Source organism: Barbus barbus (genome assembly GCF_936440315.1).
Source record: "Barbus barbus genome assembly, chromosome: 41".
In the NCBI taxonomy this organism is placed as follows: domain Eukaryota; kingdom Metazoa; phylum Chordata; class Actinopteri; order Cypriniformes; family Cyprinidae; genus Barbus; species Barbus barbus.
In genome coordinates, this window is record NC_136719.1 from 17,106,236 (window position 1) to 17,121,611 (window position 15,376).

Genomic DNA, 15,376 nt, shown 5'->3' on the forward strand with positions numbered 1-15,376 from the left:
CTCAAGTACCCCTTCGTCAACCCCAAACCAGAAATGTGTTCCTTTTAACTCTCATTATACTGGATATAATTTAGCATTATCTTTAATATTATTAAAGCGGCATTATTACAATGAGTCACTTTTAAACGAAAAGCAATCAATACTGTGGGTGAAAAATAGACTCATCCAGTTGCTTCCAATCAAACTGAAGCAGTATGAGGAATATAGGCTAGAAGCTGTTATTTTATAACTGCATTTAGTTTGATATTGGTTGGTTTTATAGCTTGAGACATTTGATGGGATGAAAATAGGAAAGAGCGGTGTATTGTTGTGAAGTGTGAGATGAGTAAAGAGCACTGTTGCAGAAATTGACCTCCATCCACACAAATTGCATAAATGCAACTATTATGTTTTATTTACTTAAAAAATAACAACATAAGGTACCTAAAATAGCTTAAATATAGATTTGTAAATTATCTATTAAAATTAAAAAGTCATATAAATTATATGCATTAAAATGTATTTGTATGCATGCCTGTATTTATCCATATTTATTTATTTATTTATTTTGATTTTTTTTTGTCTTTATTTAATAGGACATTTGAGAATTTTATAACTACACAAGCTGTTACCAACAGAAAATTGCATTTAAAAAATATTTCAATTTATTTTAAAAATACATTTTTATTATGTAGTTTATTTATTTAAAAAAATAAATATTTTCAGCTTTTATGCCTTTATTTCTGAGAAAAGGGAAAGAGGGGATCAGGACCAGGAAAAGACATCAAGGACTTGATTGCTTTTTTAAAATTGTTAAAACAACATTAAAATCTTACCATATGATTCCTGGTTGACATTTAGTATATTTATATAGTTTGTATAGTTTTAACGCTAAGGTGGTGGTGTTGATCTGTCTGGCAAGATTTAAGTAAATGAGAGGACGTTACAAAGATCAGAGATCAGATTTCAGGTCAGGTCATCTCCCCCTGAACAAAGACACCTAAATATACATCCATCTTAATCTCTAAAGCAGTTTAATGTCATATTTATGTAAATATTTTCCAGTTTTACTCTATATTAACGGTGAGAAATGTCAAAGCCCCCATAAAATAAAACAATACAATCTTCTGGTGGAGTGGGGAGTTAAATTGGATTCCTGCAGCAAGCAGCCATAGTGGCGGGCAGCTGATGAAGGGGAAAATAGGAAGCACTTTGATTACATGTTGCAGCGTCTTTACACAACAAGCTCTCCTACACGTATTATTTACATGCCGTTATGCTCTAATCCGTGCTGAAGGATACCTCCATGATTTCCACCCCTCTCTCTCTCTCAGTATTTCTGTCTCCCTCTCTTTTCAAGGGGAATGTGATTGGTCTCGGTAAGCATTCAGAGATATGTGCTAATGTTTTCTAAGCAGGTCATTTTACAGTGTAAATTGTGAATTACTCATCTCCCAGCACACCTCACATCATTACATCACTCTTTGATTGGGCTTTCCAAATGTGGGTGTGTATGTACTTATTATCTAGGCTTGCGTTACCTGTATGTGCTGTCCTTAAACAAAGGTAGCTTAAAGAAGCTGCATGTAATCACTGTCTTATTGCTGCGGTGTGTACCATTTTACCCATAATTTCCAAAATTATTGTATCGAGGAATACACATTTACTTGTTTTCAGACAGTTATGTCTCTATCTATTTCACATTGTCTTGGTTTTTGTTATTAGGTGTACACAAAATGTGGGTTAGTAATATCAATTTACTGTTGTTTTTGTTTTTTATAATAAGTACTTTACAGAGTTTTCAGGTGACTGTTCACATACTATTTCATATGATATTTTCCCCCCTCATCAGTTTCATCTTTTGATACTGTATATTAAATATTTAATAAATTTATTCACAAATTTAGTTTTATTTTATTTTTACTTATTATTTTTATATTATTATTATTGTATAATTAAAATATTTTATATAAAAAAAATGAAACATTGATACACCAGTGTTTGTTAAACTTTTGATACACCAGTGCATTACAAAGCAGTATTCACTGCACCATTACTAAATTCACAGCACCGTTGCAAAATGCATTTTGTTGTAGCTTAGTTTTCATTTGACAGTATATTGAATTGGTAAACTATTGACTCTTAAAAGCTGGTTCTTTTTAATAAATCAGCTAAAAACACTTTGAAGAATCAATCTTAAATTCTTGAGTTTTCGTTTTGAATCTCTCTAATGACTGATTCACTGGATCACAAATCATTACTTTTGCTCATCACTGGCCATTTACACAGAAGTCATTTTTGTGCTGAAAAACATGTTTTGCGGGCGGTGGAATGGGAAAAAATGGAAGGTCTCAGTACGTTTGAACCTTATGATGAAAGCTCTCTATTTATCGCAACTTAAAATTGAAAAATAAAGTAGAAGCAGCGCCGAAGAATACAAAAAATGCATTTTGTGTGAACGGCCCCTCACTGTCTGTGTTGTGTGTGCATGACAACATGTAGTTAAGCGAACCCACATTCTCAACAGAGTATTGTTTCTAATAAATTATATTTTAATTATGAACGACATTTAAATTGTGTTCTCACTCAGGGGAAATGACTAAAAATGAAGTGCGCCTGCTGATACGCTATCTTAAAAAACTACGGGCTGAGTTTTTCAGCTGACTGCTAGTTGGCAGCGGTACAGAATTTACTGTCCTTCATTTAGTGTCTCCAAGTTGAGTAACCAGGGATATAAAAATGTTTTCTTTAGTTTTCCCAGCAGAGAATGGTTTTTTCCTTGTCTACCAGTCCTGTCACAAACTTCACCCAGCAGCTCCCAGTAAGCCTGCATGTGGACGTCTGGTGCGACACTGGTGCTGAATTCGGTGCCCAGATCTTTGACCTCACTAGTGTTCTTCCTGTAGTCATTTCATTATGCTTAAAGGGCCATGAGGGACACTGGTGCACTGCAGGTGTAATACCGCTCATGTCATGAAGGTAAAGAAATGGTTCATCATCCCTAATATTAATAGGAAAGAGTTTGCAAGTAAGGTGATGCGACTCACCTCTTGGACAGGAATGGCAATGACCAAGGCCTGCATAGAAGACAAAGGGATTGATGTGGTTATAAATTACTCCACGGCGCCACCTAGGCCAGCTGCTTTTCACTTTGTCATCAGGGGAAGGTGATAAAGCAGGAAAATGACCAGAGTCGTCCTCTTTTTTTTAATACATAAATGAATACGCTATGAGAGCGGTCATTATTTAAGGCATGCAATCGTGTGGGACATGGACTTGACGTGACGTCTCACAGAAACGCTCTCGGTGACCTCCATCTTTACGACCTTAAGTATTTTTCTTCATGTTCAATCTGGTATTATTATAATAATAAGCAATATTCACCAAACGATTTTGTTCAAGCCTTGTTGGTCTGCTGAAAAAAGAGCAGCCACCTTTAACAGCCATTCAGAAAAGCAATTTTATAATTGTGCCTGTGAGCTTGTTCTTACCCTATGAAGTTCACAAGTGCCAAAATAGGAGAACTGCACTTTATGGCTGGATGAGTCGCCTCATCACTCTTTAAAAAAAGGGTGGAGAAAAAAAAAACATCCTGAAAATAAGAGCCCAGAAAATAGAGCCATAAATAATACAGAGAGCAATGGGTTTTCCTTTAAATAAATACCGATCAGGTTTATGTTGAAAGACAATAGAAAACGTAGCCCAGATATGCAGTTTACAGTATTTATAGCTGTAATATCGCAGTGCCACCACCGTAATTTCATGCCCCAATGAGAATGGCAAGGTCAAAGCAAATGCTTCGACTGAGCATCTGCTAATATGGTGACTCATAAACAGGCTCTGCGTGTATCAGGTGCACCAAATAATACAGTATAATGAAATACAGAATAGCTTTCCATTATTGTTCTTTTTTACGGTGTCGTCATTAGATGTAATTTATGTCTAAACAAAATTCATCTACCAGCAGGTCGATCTGAAATGGAGGTCTGAGGGGTCATTCCACAGGTTTCGGAAACTAATAAATTTGTGTTTCCTTTTTGTGTCCTTTTCCTTTTATATGTAAAATTCACTCTGTTGTCCTTCTTTTAAATTGGATCTCAAAGGACTTTCATTTGTCGTCCCATTTTCTTTGTAATAAAGGCATCAGAGGAGACAAAACAGCTGAGTGAGTCCGAAAACCCGAAAGAAAAGCAAACGCGTTAATGAATTTGCATGCATCTTATTCGGATGCGCACCGGACCCCTTTGTAGTTGCGCGGGGGGGTGCTATTTAAGAATTCAAATGACGTTACGAAATATGTACATATTTGTTCATTACGTCCTTAGAAAACGACCCCCTCGTTCTGAGGTGAACTCACGAAAACATGAACTTCCTGATAGCGTCTTTACGGCGAGGTGAGTGGGAGGAAATGAGAGGGGGGCCTCCAAGTCTCATTCAATAGTCTGCCACCATGCAGTCTGGTGTGGTCAGATGAATAGGGAGTCCAGGGACACATTATTGCTTATTGGGCAGTACAGGCTGACTGCACCAGCTCAGCACATGGCCATGGCTGCTTCCTGGCACTTTGAATGCCATATAAGACAGGATGACCAATATTTGCCTTAAATTATTCAACATTTATCAGGGCCATTTCAACCTCCACAGAACCTGCCCTCCTTTTACCTTTGACCTCAACCTACAGATTTCTGCAAGAGAGGTCAAATCAGCTACATGGGTGGTATAAATTTTGTTAATGTCGTTCTTGACAAGTAAGGGAGAATATGGTTATATGTAGAGAGATCTGTTTCATAAATTCTGGATGTTAACGTTTTGCTGCTGTGGAAGAGGAAACTTTGTATGCTCATCAAAAATACATAACAAATACAGGAACTTTGTTACAATTTATCAATTTTATTGTATTATAAAATCAAATTTATTTCTGTGATGGCAAAGCTACATTTTCAGCAGCCATTACTCCAGTTTTTAGTGTCACATGATCCTTCAGAAATCATTCTAATATGCCTTTTGTGATCAACTCTTTATTGTCTTTCAAATATAAGTATAAGAGCATCATTAGAATAAACAGTCAAGTAAGGAGGAATAACAGACATAACAATAATTCTACAGTCAAAGAAAAGCAAGAAAAAAAATAAGAATAAAATAAATAAATTTAAAAATATTAAAAATAAATGTTAATAAAAACTAATATGCATATGATTTGTTGATCAGTCATGTTTTATAAAGGTCACTTTTTGGCTGTAGCCACTAATTAATTTTGCTATGGATATAAACAGGTATGATTTGTCATAATATAAATTCTTTTTTTTTTTTTTACTCTGGACAACAAGCTGTTTTTTTTTTTTTTGCTTTCTATATTTGCACTGTCCCCAATAAAAACATTTTTGCATGATATTTTTGTGTCATAAAGAAATGTATTTCTGTTTTTCATTAAACATTAACTTTTCTTTTAAAAAAAGCTTACATTTTTATATGATTAATTGCTGTAATTAAACTCTCACACAGTTATAAATTGAAACTTTTACTGGAAATCCATGAAACGCAGCAATAAAATGGTGCGATAAACCATGCATCCCTACCTCTGCTGCGTTTGTGTTCTCCTGTATTGTTTTGCACTGTTGTTAATGTGGCTCTATGAAGTGTGACTGTGATTTCATACCCAGCAGACAGCAGACAGGGCTGAACAGGCTCAGACTCTGTTCTCTGCCAAGCTCCCAGCTCTCTCCGCTCTATTTAAGCACATGTGGCACTGGCATTTGCCACATTTATGATGTGTGTATTACAGCGCAAAAACAGCTTGCTGTCTGCTCTTTAAACAGCTCAATTTGGAGCAAAGCTCAGCCTTTTGGCTCACTGGCAGGCAGCCGTGCCGTATGAAAGCATGTGGAATAGAGTAGCGCAATGCCCAAGGGGATATCTCCAGTAAACAGAGCAAGAGCGTGCGCGAGAGAGACTAAATACGCAATGACAGACGTGACACACTCCAGTCTACTGTGGACAAACAAAGGTCAGAGGGAGTGTGTGTGTTGCAGGATACAGTAGATTTATTAAATCGATATGTGTAACTTACAGTTTAATAGAAACTGGAGCCTTTTTAAACCATTGGCTCTAAATGAAGATGTTAAAGCATTTGGGTTTATGTGCCAATTGTAGAGGAAGCCCATAATGTTTTCCCGCTTTTATGTCTTCATTAAATGTCAAAGCACAAGTACATTCGACTAACAGGCTTTTTCCGCCTCTGTCTTTCTTTTCCCAGTATTTCTCTGGGCTCTTGTTGCCGTCTACTCCATCGCCGCTCTGTTTAGGCCCGCATAGAGTCGCTTAATCAAGACAAGTTGCAGACCAATGACTGCGTGCAGTGTTGGAAATAAACCAGCTTTTTTTTTTCCACAAAAGGAAATGTTAATATTAGATTTTTTTTCCCCTCTCCTGTCATTTTCCATCAGGGACCTCTATGCAATTTAATCACCACTAAAATCATTAAAAAAGATCTGAAGATTAAATTATATTGGCATTTGCAAAATTATGTAATACATTTACATTACAATGAAGAAATTAAAATAATGCATTTTATCTGTCTGGGGTTCCGCTGAGCTCTACCTGGGGAAATATAGCAGCAGGAAATGGACAGGCTCTGTTCTTGAGATCTGACTGTAATGGAGAAGAGCTCAGAGCTTTGGACCTCCAGAGCTGCTTCTCCTGGTATATATCTGCCGCCTATAGTGCTATTAACCTAGTTTAGCGAGAGTTTTAACATTTAGATCTATTTGCAGGTTCCAAAGGACAGTCAAGGACACACTTCCACATATTATCACCACTTTATCCTCTCAGATTACACAGTTTTTCTAGTAATTTCTGGAGTTTTCAGACACTTTCATTCAGTAGAATTGTGCCTTCAGTCTTGTGAGTGACAAGGCACTGATTCTTGAGTTCTTACTCAACTATTTAATTTTGGAACAATCTGTTCAGTTTTTATCTACAGTTTTCTATACAAATAAAGTGCCTTTGCCTATCACTCAATATTAATCAACACGGTCAGATACAAAAGTAATGTCAAGCATGTATTACAAATATATAGTAGCTAGACTACGTAAAATGAGGAAGTAGTCTAATTTTCTAAAAATACCAAACATGTTGGTGATGTTTGTATTGATGTGTCAAGTGTTTGTGATTTGGGGTATGCGTGGAGATTGGCGTAGTATATATACCACGGAACGAAGAAAAGGCTATCTGCCATGTCGTTATGATTTTGTGGAACTAAGGACCGAGAGGTCATATATTCCTGAAATAATTTTTCTTACATTTTTGATAAATATGTTAATATGTTTAATCATACCACCTTCTCTCCATGTAGGTCTGACTGATGAGGAGGTCGATCTGGCCATCCAGCGGTCCGGTAGTACGGAGGAGCCGCTCACTATAGCTGTTCCCGGGCCCGCGCACATCGCTCACCCTGTTCCACTGGCCCCATACAGTGAGTATTACCACAGTCGCTTTTACTAGGATGGGGGTCTACCCAATAACAGTGGGTGGGCGAGTGGAGGGGTATATTTTTGCAGCCCATGTGCTCCTTAAACATTACTCTAGTCTAGTCTAGTAGATTTTCTCAACCAAATGGTGCGTGACTATATTAAATGAGTCCTCCAAGCTCCTCTGTGCTCCCGTAATCTTGTTTAAACCTTCGCCCGTACATCAATTCAAAACAGGCCAACTGTGTGGAATACCTTGGAATATCGTGCTGATATTTTTATAAGCACCCGAACATAACTATTATCTTAGACGAGTGGTTTTCAAAGGAAATGAGTGGCTTAGAGCATCCCATTTGCGTAGGCATGCAATTAATTCTGGCACGGCCTTGCGATATGATGTCCGCACCGTTACGACGATCTCTGGTTGGTTGGCCCACTGAGGGCCTTTCTGCAGCCTGTATCTTTATTACCTCCGTGGGTTATGAGCTCCAGGCCAGCCGCTGATTTACCAATCCTGAATGAAGTTCGCATAATGCTTAACCTGTATGACAATGATTCCAGATGTATTCCACCCTCATTTATTGCCACCCTGTCCTTGACTCCCCGCCATCTCATGTTTTGTAATGAAAGCGATGTTGATGGGATGGCCATGTAGTTAGGCTTCAGCCCCACTAGAGTGGGGGGTTTTATATCAAAACGGCTATGAGAGAATGGCATAATGAGGGGAGAGTGAGGAGATCTTCGCAGGGGTCAGGTTGGAAAGAGGGAGTCCCTGTCTTTGATGCCCTTGTTATGGGGACGATGCGTCTGGACCTGCATCCATCTCTGTCGGAGTAATGGATACTCTGATCTCTATTTTCAAGCAGCAGAAGGACAGTAGGGCCTTTTCTGAACCCAATAAATTTGAATGGAGATTGGAAAAAAGGGGAATGGAGGCCATGCTCACACCTTAAGTGACCAAATAAAAAGCAGGAGTGGAAAGTGGAGGTGGAGGGGCTACCCATGTGGAAGAAGGACCTCCGTTTGGACCTCGAGTTGAAGTAGGAGATTGGTCAGGGCCACCAGCTAAGCTCAAGGACTCTGAAATCACCCAAGCTGCCATCATGCGTGTCCTGCACGCCATGCTCCCGCAAGGACACTTCAGTTAATGTGCTGTTTACCATTGACACAAAAAGCTATGTTGTCAGAAGTTCTTAAAATGGAAGTTTTAGGAAGTTGCAGGTTTGCTGAGGTTTTTGATGTACTTTCTGGTGTAGAATGTCACCTTCATTCAGCAGAACAGAGCTTCAGTCTTCAGACAGGTTTGATCCTGTGAGTGACAAGGAACTGATTCTTGGGTATTTCTTAAGGCCGGGACACACCAAGCTGACTTCAAAGAAGTAGCTGCGACAAAAGCTGACAGTGTTGTTGTCTTGCGTTGGCAGCAGCGTCTGGACCGAAAAGCTGTGCTTGAACACACCGCTCAGACTACAAACTAACATGTGTGTTCTGTGCCTGCGTGAGAGGAATTAGCTGTCTATATCAGCAGCTACCAATAGTAAATATTCGTCATTTAAAAGGAGGAACCGAAACAAGGATAACGAGATAAACGCAGATATACAAAATGTAAACAAGGCAACGCTTGCTTACTATTTATGTTGATAACTTTCTCCATTTTAAACAGCTCATGTTGTTATGAAAATATTTGCATATTACAATCCTCTTAAGATCACATAACATTAGAACAGCCTTCTCTCTGTGCCGCTTTCATTTACTTACTCGTTTTCATCATTTTTGCTTTAATTCTCGGGCACTGACTCATTCGCTAAACTGAACATCCAGTTCTCACTCTCCCCTACGGCCCCGATGCCGATTCAAAATGTTGAATCAAGATGAACCCGATGAGAGCCGATGTGTGTAACACGCCAAACAAACTAGCCTGACAGACGCTCGCCAACGGCCTGACGTTGGTCGACCGTCGGCTTGTTGTGTCCCAGGCTTTAGCCGATGAAAGGTTAAAAGTGTAAAAATAAAAGTCAATGTAAATCTGAACTAGGGGTGGGTGATATACCGATAGACGCTATTAACCGGTAGAGATTTTTGACTATCATCTCTATCGCGGTTACACGTGATGTTGCTGTGCTACATGGTCATGAAAACTTATCGTTTTCACACTTTTTAAGGATTGCAGTTTAAAAACAAGTCAAGTCAATATTATTTGTATAGCGCTTTTAACAATGCAAATTGTGTCAAAGCAGCTTTACATCGGCTTGATATTAAACTGGGTGGCTTTATATCAGCTTTACAGTATTTAGAAGGGGAAATAGTTTGTCGAAATAGTGTCATTCTCCTCTGGCCAGACAAAATCAGCAGTTTAAATCTAGGCTAAAGCAGAATCAGATTGTGAAAAGGACTCATCTGGTTCCTGTGGTCTTGTCCCGATGGCCATCTTGGAGACAGGGTCTTCACTGGGGATCAGTCTCTGGGGCTCATCTAGGTGTCCTGGCTGTAGATGTCATCTCTAGGTGCTGATCCACCATCTGATCTGGATACAGTCTGGATCTGGGTGGCTACGGTGACCTCGGAATAAGAAAGAAACAGACTAATATTAGCGTAGATGCCTTTCTTCTAACAATGTAACAAGTACATCAGGTGTATGGGAAGTGTTCCCGGTTCCAGTTGACCTAATTAATGCAGCCTAGCAATCCTTTAACGGATTTGAATGATAGAAATGCGATAGTGTATTATGTGTAAGCCAGGTTAAAGAGATGGGTCTTTAATTTAGATTTAAACTGACAGATTGTGTCTGCTTCCCGAACAGTGTTAGGTAGATTGTTCCAGCGTTTGGGCGCTAAATAGGAAAACGATCTCCCGCCCGCAGTTGATATTGATATTCTAGGTATTATCAAATGGCCAGAGTTTTGAGATCGCAGCGGACGTGAAGGAGTATAATGCGATAAGAGCTTACTCAAATACTGAGGTGCCAAACCATTCAGGGCTTTATAGGTAATTAGCAAGATCTTAAAATGTATACGATGTTTAATAGGGAGCCAGTGCAGTGTTGACAGAACCGGGCTAATGTGGTCATACTTCCTGTTTCTAGTAAGAATTCTAGCTGCTGCATTTTGAACCAGCTGGAGTTTGTTTATTAAACATGCAGAGTAACCACCCAATAAAGCATTACAAAAATCTAGCCTCGAGGTCATGAATGCATGAATTAATGTTTCTGCATTTGACATTGCAAATGTCATAATTTATTATTTATCATAATAGGTCGTAATTTAGATATATTTTTAAGATATATTTTACATATGCTTGAAACATGTTTTCGAAGGAAAGATTGCTATCAAAAAGTACTCCTAGGTTCTTAACTGATGACGAACAATTTACAGAGCAGCCATCAAGTATTAGACAGTGATCTAGGTTATTACGTGCAAAAGTTTTTGGTCCAATAATTAGCACCTTTGTTTTTTCAGAATTTAGCAGTAAGAAATTGCTAGTCATCCAGTTTTTGATATCAACTATACATTCCGTTAGTTTTGCAAATTGGTAAGTTTCATCAGGTCGCGAAGAAATATAGAGCTGGGTATCACCAGCATAACTGTGAAAGCTAACCCCATGTTTCCTAATGATATCTCCCAAGGGTAACATGTAAAGCATGAAAAGTAAGGGGCCAAGTACTGTGCCTTGAGGTACTTATATACTGCACTTGTGATTTGGTATGATACCTCTTCATTTACTGCCACAAATTGATGGCAGTCAGATAAGTACGATTTGAACCATGCCAGAACACTTCCTCTAATGCCAGCATAATTTTCTAGTCTATTTAAAAGAATGTTGTGGTCAATGGTGTCAAACGCGGCACTAAGATCCAGTAGCACTAATAGAGAGATACAACCACGATCAGATGATAAAAGCAGGTCGTTTGTAACTCTAATGAGAGCAGTCTCAGTACTATGATATGGTCTAAAACCTGACTGGAAATCCTCACATTTATCATTTTTCTCTAAGAAGGAACATAGTTGTGATGATACTACCTTTTCTAATATCTTTGACAGAAAAGGGAGATTCGAGATCGGTCTATAATTAATTAATTCTTTGGGGTCAAGTTGTGTTTTTTTAATGATAGGCTTAATAACAGCCAGTTTGAAGGTTTTTGGGACATATCCTAATGACAAGGTGTTAATAATATTCAGAAGAGGATCTATTACTTCTGGAAGCACCTCTTTTAGGAGCTTAGATGGAACAGGGTCTAAAATACAGGTTGTTGGTTTAGATGATTTAACAAGTTTATGCAATTCTTCATTTCCAATAGAAGAGAATGAGTGGAATTGTTCCTCAGGGGATCTGATGCGATACTGTGGCTGACAGCTGCATGGTTACAATTTTATCTCTAATAGTTTCAATCTTGGAAGTAAAGTAGTTCATAAAGTCATTACTACTGTGCTGCTGGGTAATGTCTGCACCTGCTGATGTTATATTTTTTGTTAATTTAGCCACTGTATTAAATAAATACTTGGGGTTGTGTTTGTTTTCTTCTAAAAGAGACGTAAAGTAAGCAGATCTAGCAGTTTTTAATGCTTTTCTGTAGGATAGGGTACTTTCCTGCCAAGCAATACGAAATGCCTCTAATTTTGTTTTTCTCCAGCTGCGCTCCATTTTCCGGGCTGCTCTCTTTAGGGCCTGAGTGTGCTCATTATACCACGGTGTTGGACTCTTTTCCTTAATCTTCCTTAAGCGTAAAGGAGCAACCGTATCTAAAGTGCTAGAAAAGTGAGAGTCAATAGTTTCTGTTACATCATCAAGTTGTTCTGAGCTATTGGATATGCTGAGGAATTGAGATAAGTCAGGAAGATTATTAGTAGTCTTTTGTGGTAGAAGTGATGGTTCTACCATATTTGTAACAAGGAGTTGGCTTTACAGCTTTAGCTATATGGAATATACATGAAACTAGATAATGATCTCAGATATCATCACTCTGCTGCAATATTTAAACGCCACTGACATCAATTCCATATGACAATATTAAATCTAGAGTATGATTTCGACAATGAGTAGGTCCTGAAATGTGTTGTTTAACACCAATGGAGTTTAGAATGTCTATAAATGCTGATCCCAACGAATCTATTTCATTATCAACATCGATATTAAAATCACCAGCAATTAGGGCTTTATCTGCAGCCAGCACTACCTCAGATAGAAAATCAGCAAATTCTTTAAAAAAGTCTGTATGGTACCCTGGTGGCCTGTATACAGTAGCCAGTACAAACATCGCAGGGCATTTATCATTAACACTAGTTTCTTTGGATAACGTTATATGAAGCACCATTACTTCGAACGAATTTTACTTGAAACCTGACCTCTGAGAAATACTGAAAATATTGCTATAAATTGTGGCAACACCTCCCCCTTGACCTTTTGGACGCGGTTCATGTTTGTAACTGTAATTTTAACATGTAATGTAATTTTAACATGTAATTTTAACATGTAACAGCTTTAATTTTAATTTTTTTTTTTTTTTTTTTTTGTGCAATTCAAAGTGTGCTACACACAGGTGAGTGGGCCTGTACAAACCACCTGTAGTAACACACTCTCCTCTATGTGCACTATGGACACTTTACACTATGTGCACTATGGACACTTTACACTATGGACACCTACACTTTACACTATGTGCACTATGGACACTTACACACACTGCTGCGTGTGCACAATCTCACAAAAGACTCAGCAATATATGTATGTTTACATGCTCATGCACTACAAATCATCCTGCACTGTTCCCCAACCAGCTGCTGACTCAAATGTCTCTCTTTGCACATGTACAGTATTTGTGAAGCATTCGTATAGTCTGTATTTTTTATCTTCTATTTTTTAGTTTGTATAGGGTAATATTTATGTGAAGCATTCGTATAGTTGTATTTTTTTATCCTTTATTCTTTTAGTTTGTATAGGGTAAATACTTATATATAGTATACTAATAGTATAATAATGTTGTTATATTCACTCACCTAAAGGATTATTAGGAACACCTGTTCAATTTCTCATTAATGCAATTATCTAATCAACCAATCACATGGCAGTTGCTTCAATGCATTTAGGGGTGTGGTCCTGGTCAAGACAATTTCCTGAACTCCAAACTGAATGTCAGAATGGGAAAGAAAGGTGATTTAAGCAATTTTGAGCGTGGCATGGTTGTTGGTGCCAGACGGGCCGGTCTGAGTATTTCACAATCTGCTCAGTTACTGGGATTTTCACGCACAGCCATTTCTAGGGTTTACAAAGAATGGTGTGAAAAGGGAAAAACATCCAGTATGCGGCAGTCCTGTGGGCGAAAATGCCTTGTTGATGCTAGAGGTCAGAGGAGAATGGGCCGACTGATTCAAGCTGATAGAAGAGCAACTTTGACTGAAATAACCACTCGTTACAACCGAGGTATGCAGCAAAGCATTTGTGAAGCCACAACACGCACAACCTTGAGGCGGATGGGCTACAACAGCAGAAGACCCCACCGGGTACCACTCATCTCCACTACAAATAGGAAAAAGAGGCTACAATTTGCACGAGCTCACCAAAATTGGACGGTTGAAGACTGGAAAAATGTTGCCTGGTCTGATGAGTCTCGATTTCTGTTGAGACATTCAGATGGTAGAGTCAGAATTTGGCGTAAACAGAATGAGAACATGGATCCATCATGCCTTGTTACCACTGTGCAGGCTGGTGGTGGTGGTGTAATGGTGTGGGGGATGTTTTCTTGGCACACTTTAGGCCCCTTAGTGCCAATTGGGCATCGTTTAAATGCCACGGCCTACCTGAGCATTGTTTCTGACCATGTCCATCCCTTTATGACCACCATGTACCCATCCTCTGATGGCTACTTCCAGCAGGATAATGCACCATGTCACAAAGCTCGAATCATTTCAAATTGGTTTCTTGAACATGACAATGAGTTCACTGTACTAAAATGGCCCCCACAGTCACCAGATCTCAACCCAATAGAGCATCTTTGGGATGTGGTGGAACGGGAGCTTCGTGCCCTGGATGTGCATCCCACAAATCTCCATCAACTGCAAGATGCTATCTTATCAATATGGGCCAACATTTCTAAAGAATGCTTTCAGCACCTTGTTGAATCAATGCCACGTAGAATTAAGGCAGTTCTGAAGGCGAAAGGGGGTCAAACACAGTATTAGTATGGTGTTCCTAATAATCCTTTAGGTGAGTGTATATCGTTACTGTGAAATAAAATAACTCATACATGTAACATGATATAAGATTCTGGTCATATCTCCCACACCTAATCTGAATTATTTTGGAGCAATCTGTTCTCTTCTATATGACTACTTAAAATGAGGAAAAATATCTAAAACTACTGAACAATTTCCTTACAATTTGTTAACGTGTAATAAAAAGAAACAAAAAATATGCACTACTTTATAAACTACTTTATATATGAAATTATATAAACTTTATTTTTTATTTTAATTTATCTGTATTTTCTGCTATACATTTATTTTAATCAAGACTTAAAACATGGTGTAGGAGTAGTACAAGATAATTTAATACAAGAGAAAATAAAATGATACATTTGTGTAAAGAACAGTATAGTGATCTAATGCAAAATCTGCTATTTTAAAAACTAATGGCAGGTACAATTAAGGGACATTTTTTGTTCCATGTCTTAAGAATCAGTGCCATATTTTATTTGGGTCTCCCTAATAGACCTCTAGTACAATTAATCAGATAAAAACTGCTTGTTCAGTTACGCATAAAAAAAAAAAATGAAAAAGTACTATTGCTTTGCTAGTCTATTAGAGAGCCTGTCTATTTGTATTCAGTAGAGCAGATTCAAACAAATTACAGTAACACACCTGTTCCGCAGACCTCGCTATGTTACAAAATGGAGCATTTTGTATCTGACATGTTGACCTGCCAGAGCCAGGCTTGCTTTA

At 38.2% G+C, this 15,376-nt stretch overlaps 1 protein-coding gene across 1 annotated transcript in view; it reads left to right on the plus strand.

Annotated features, from left to right (window-relative positions):
• Positions 1-15,376, plus strand: part of LOC306860577 (peroxisomal membrane protein PEX14-like) — a 72,598-nt gene that overhangs the window by 30,956 nt on the left and 26,266 nt on the right. Inside the window, exon 4 of the mRNA XM_079402339.1 lies at positions 7,331-7,450. Coding sequence (XP_079258465.1) covers positions 7,331-7,450 — 120 coding nt within the window. The remainder of the gene's footprint in view (positions 1-7,330; positions 7,451-15,376) is intronic.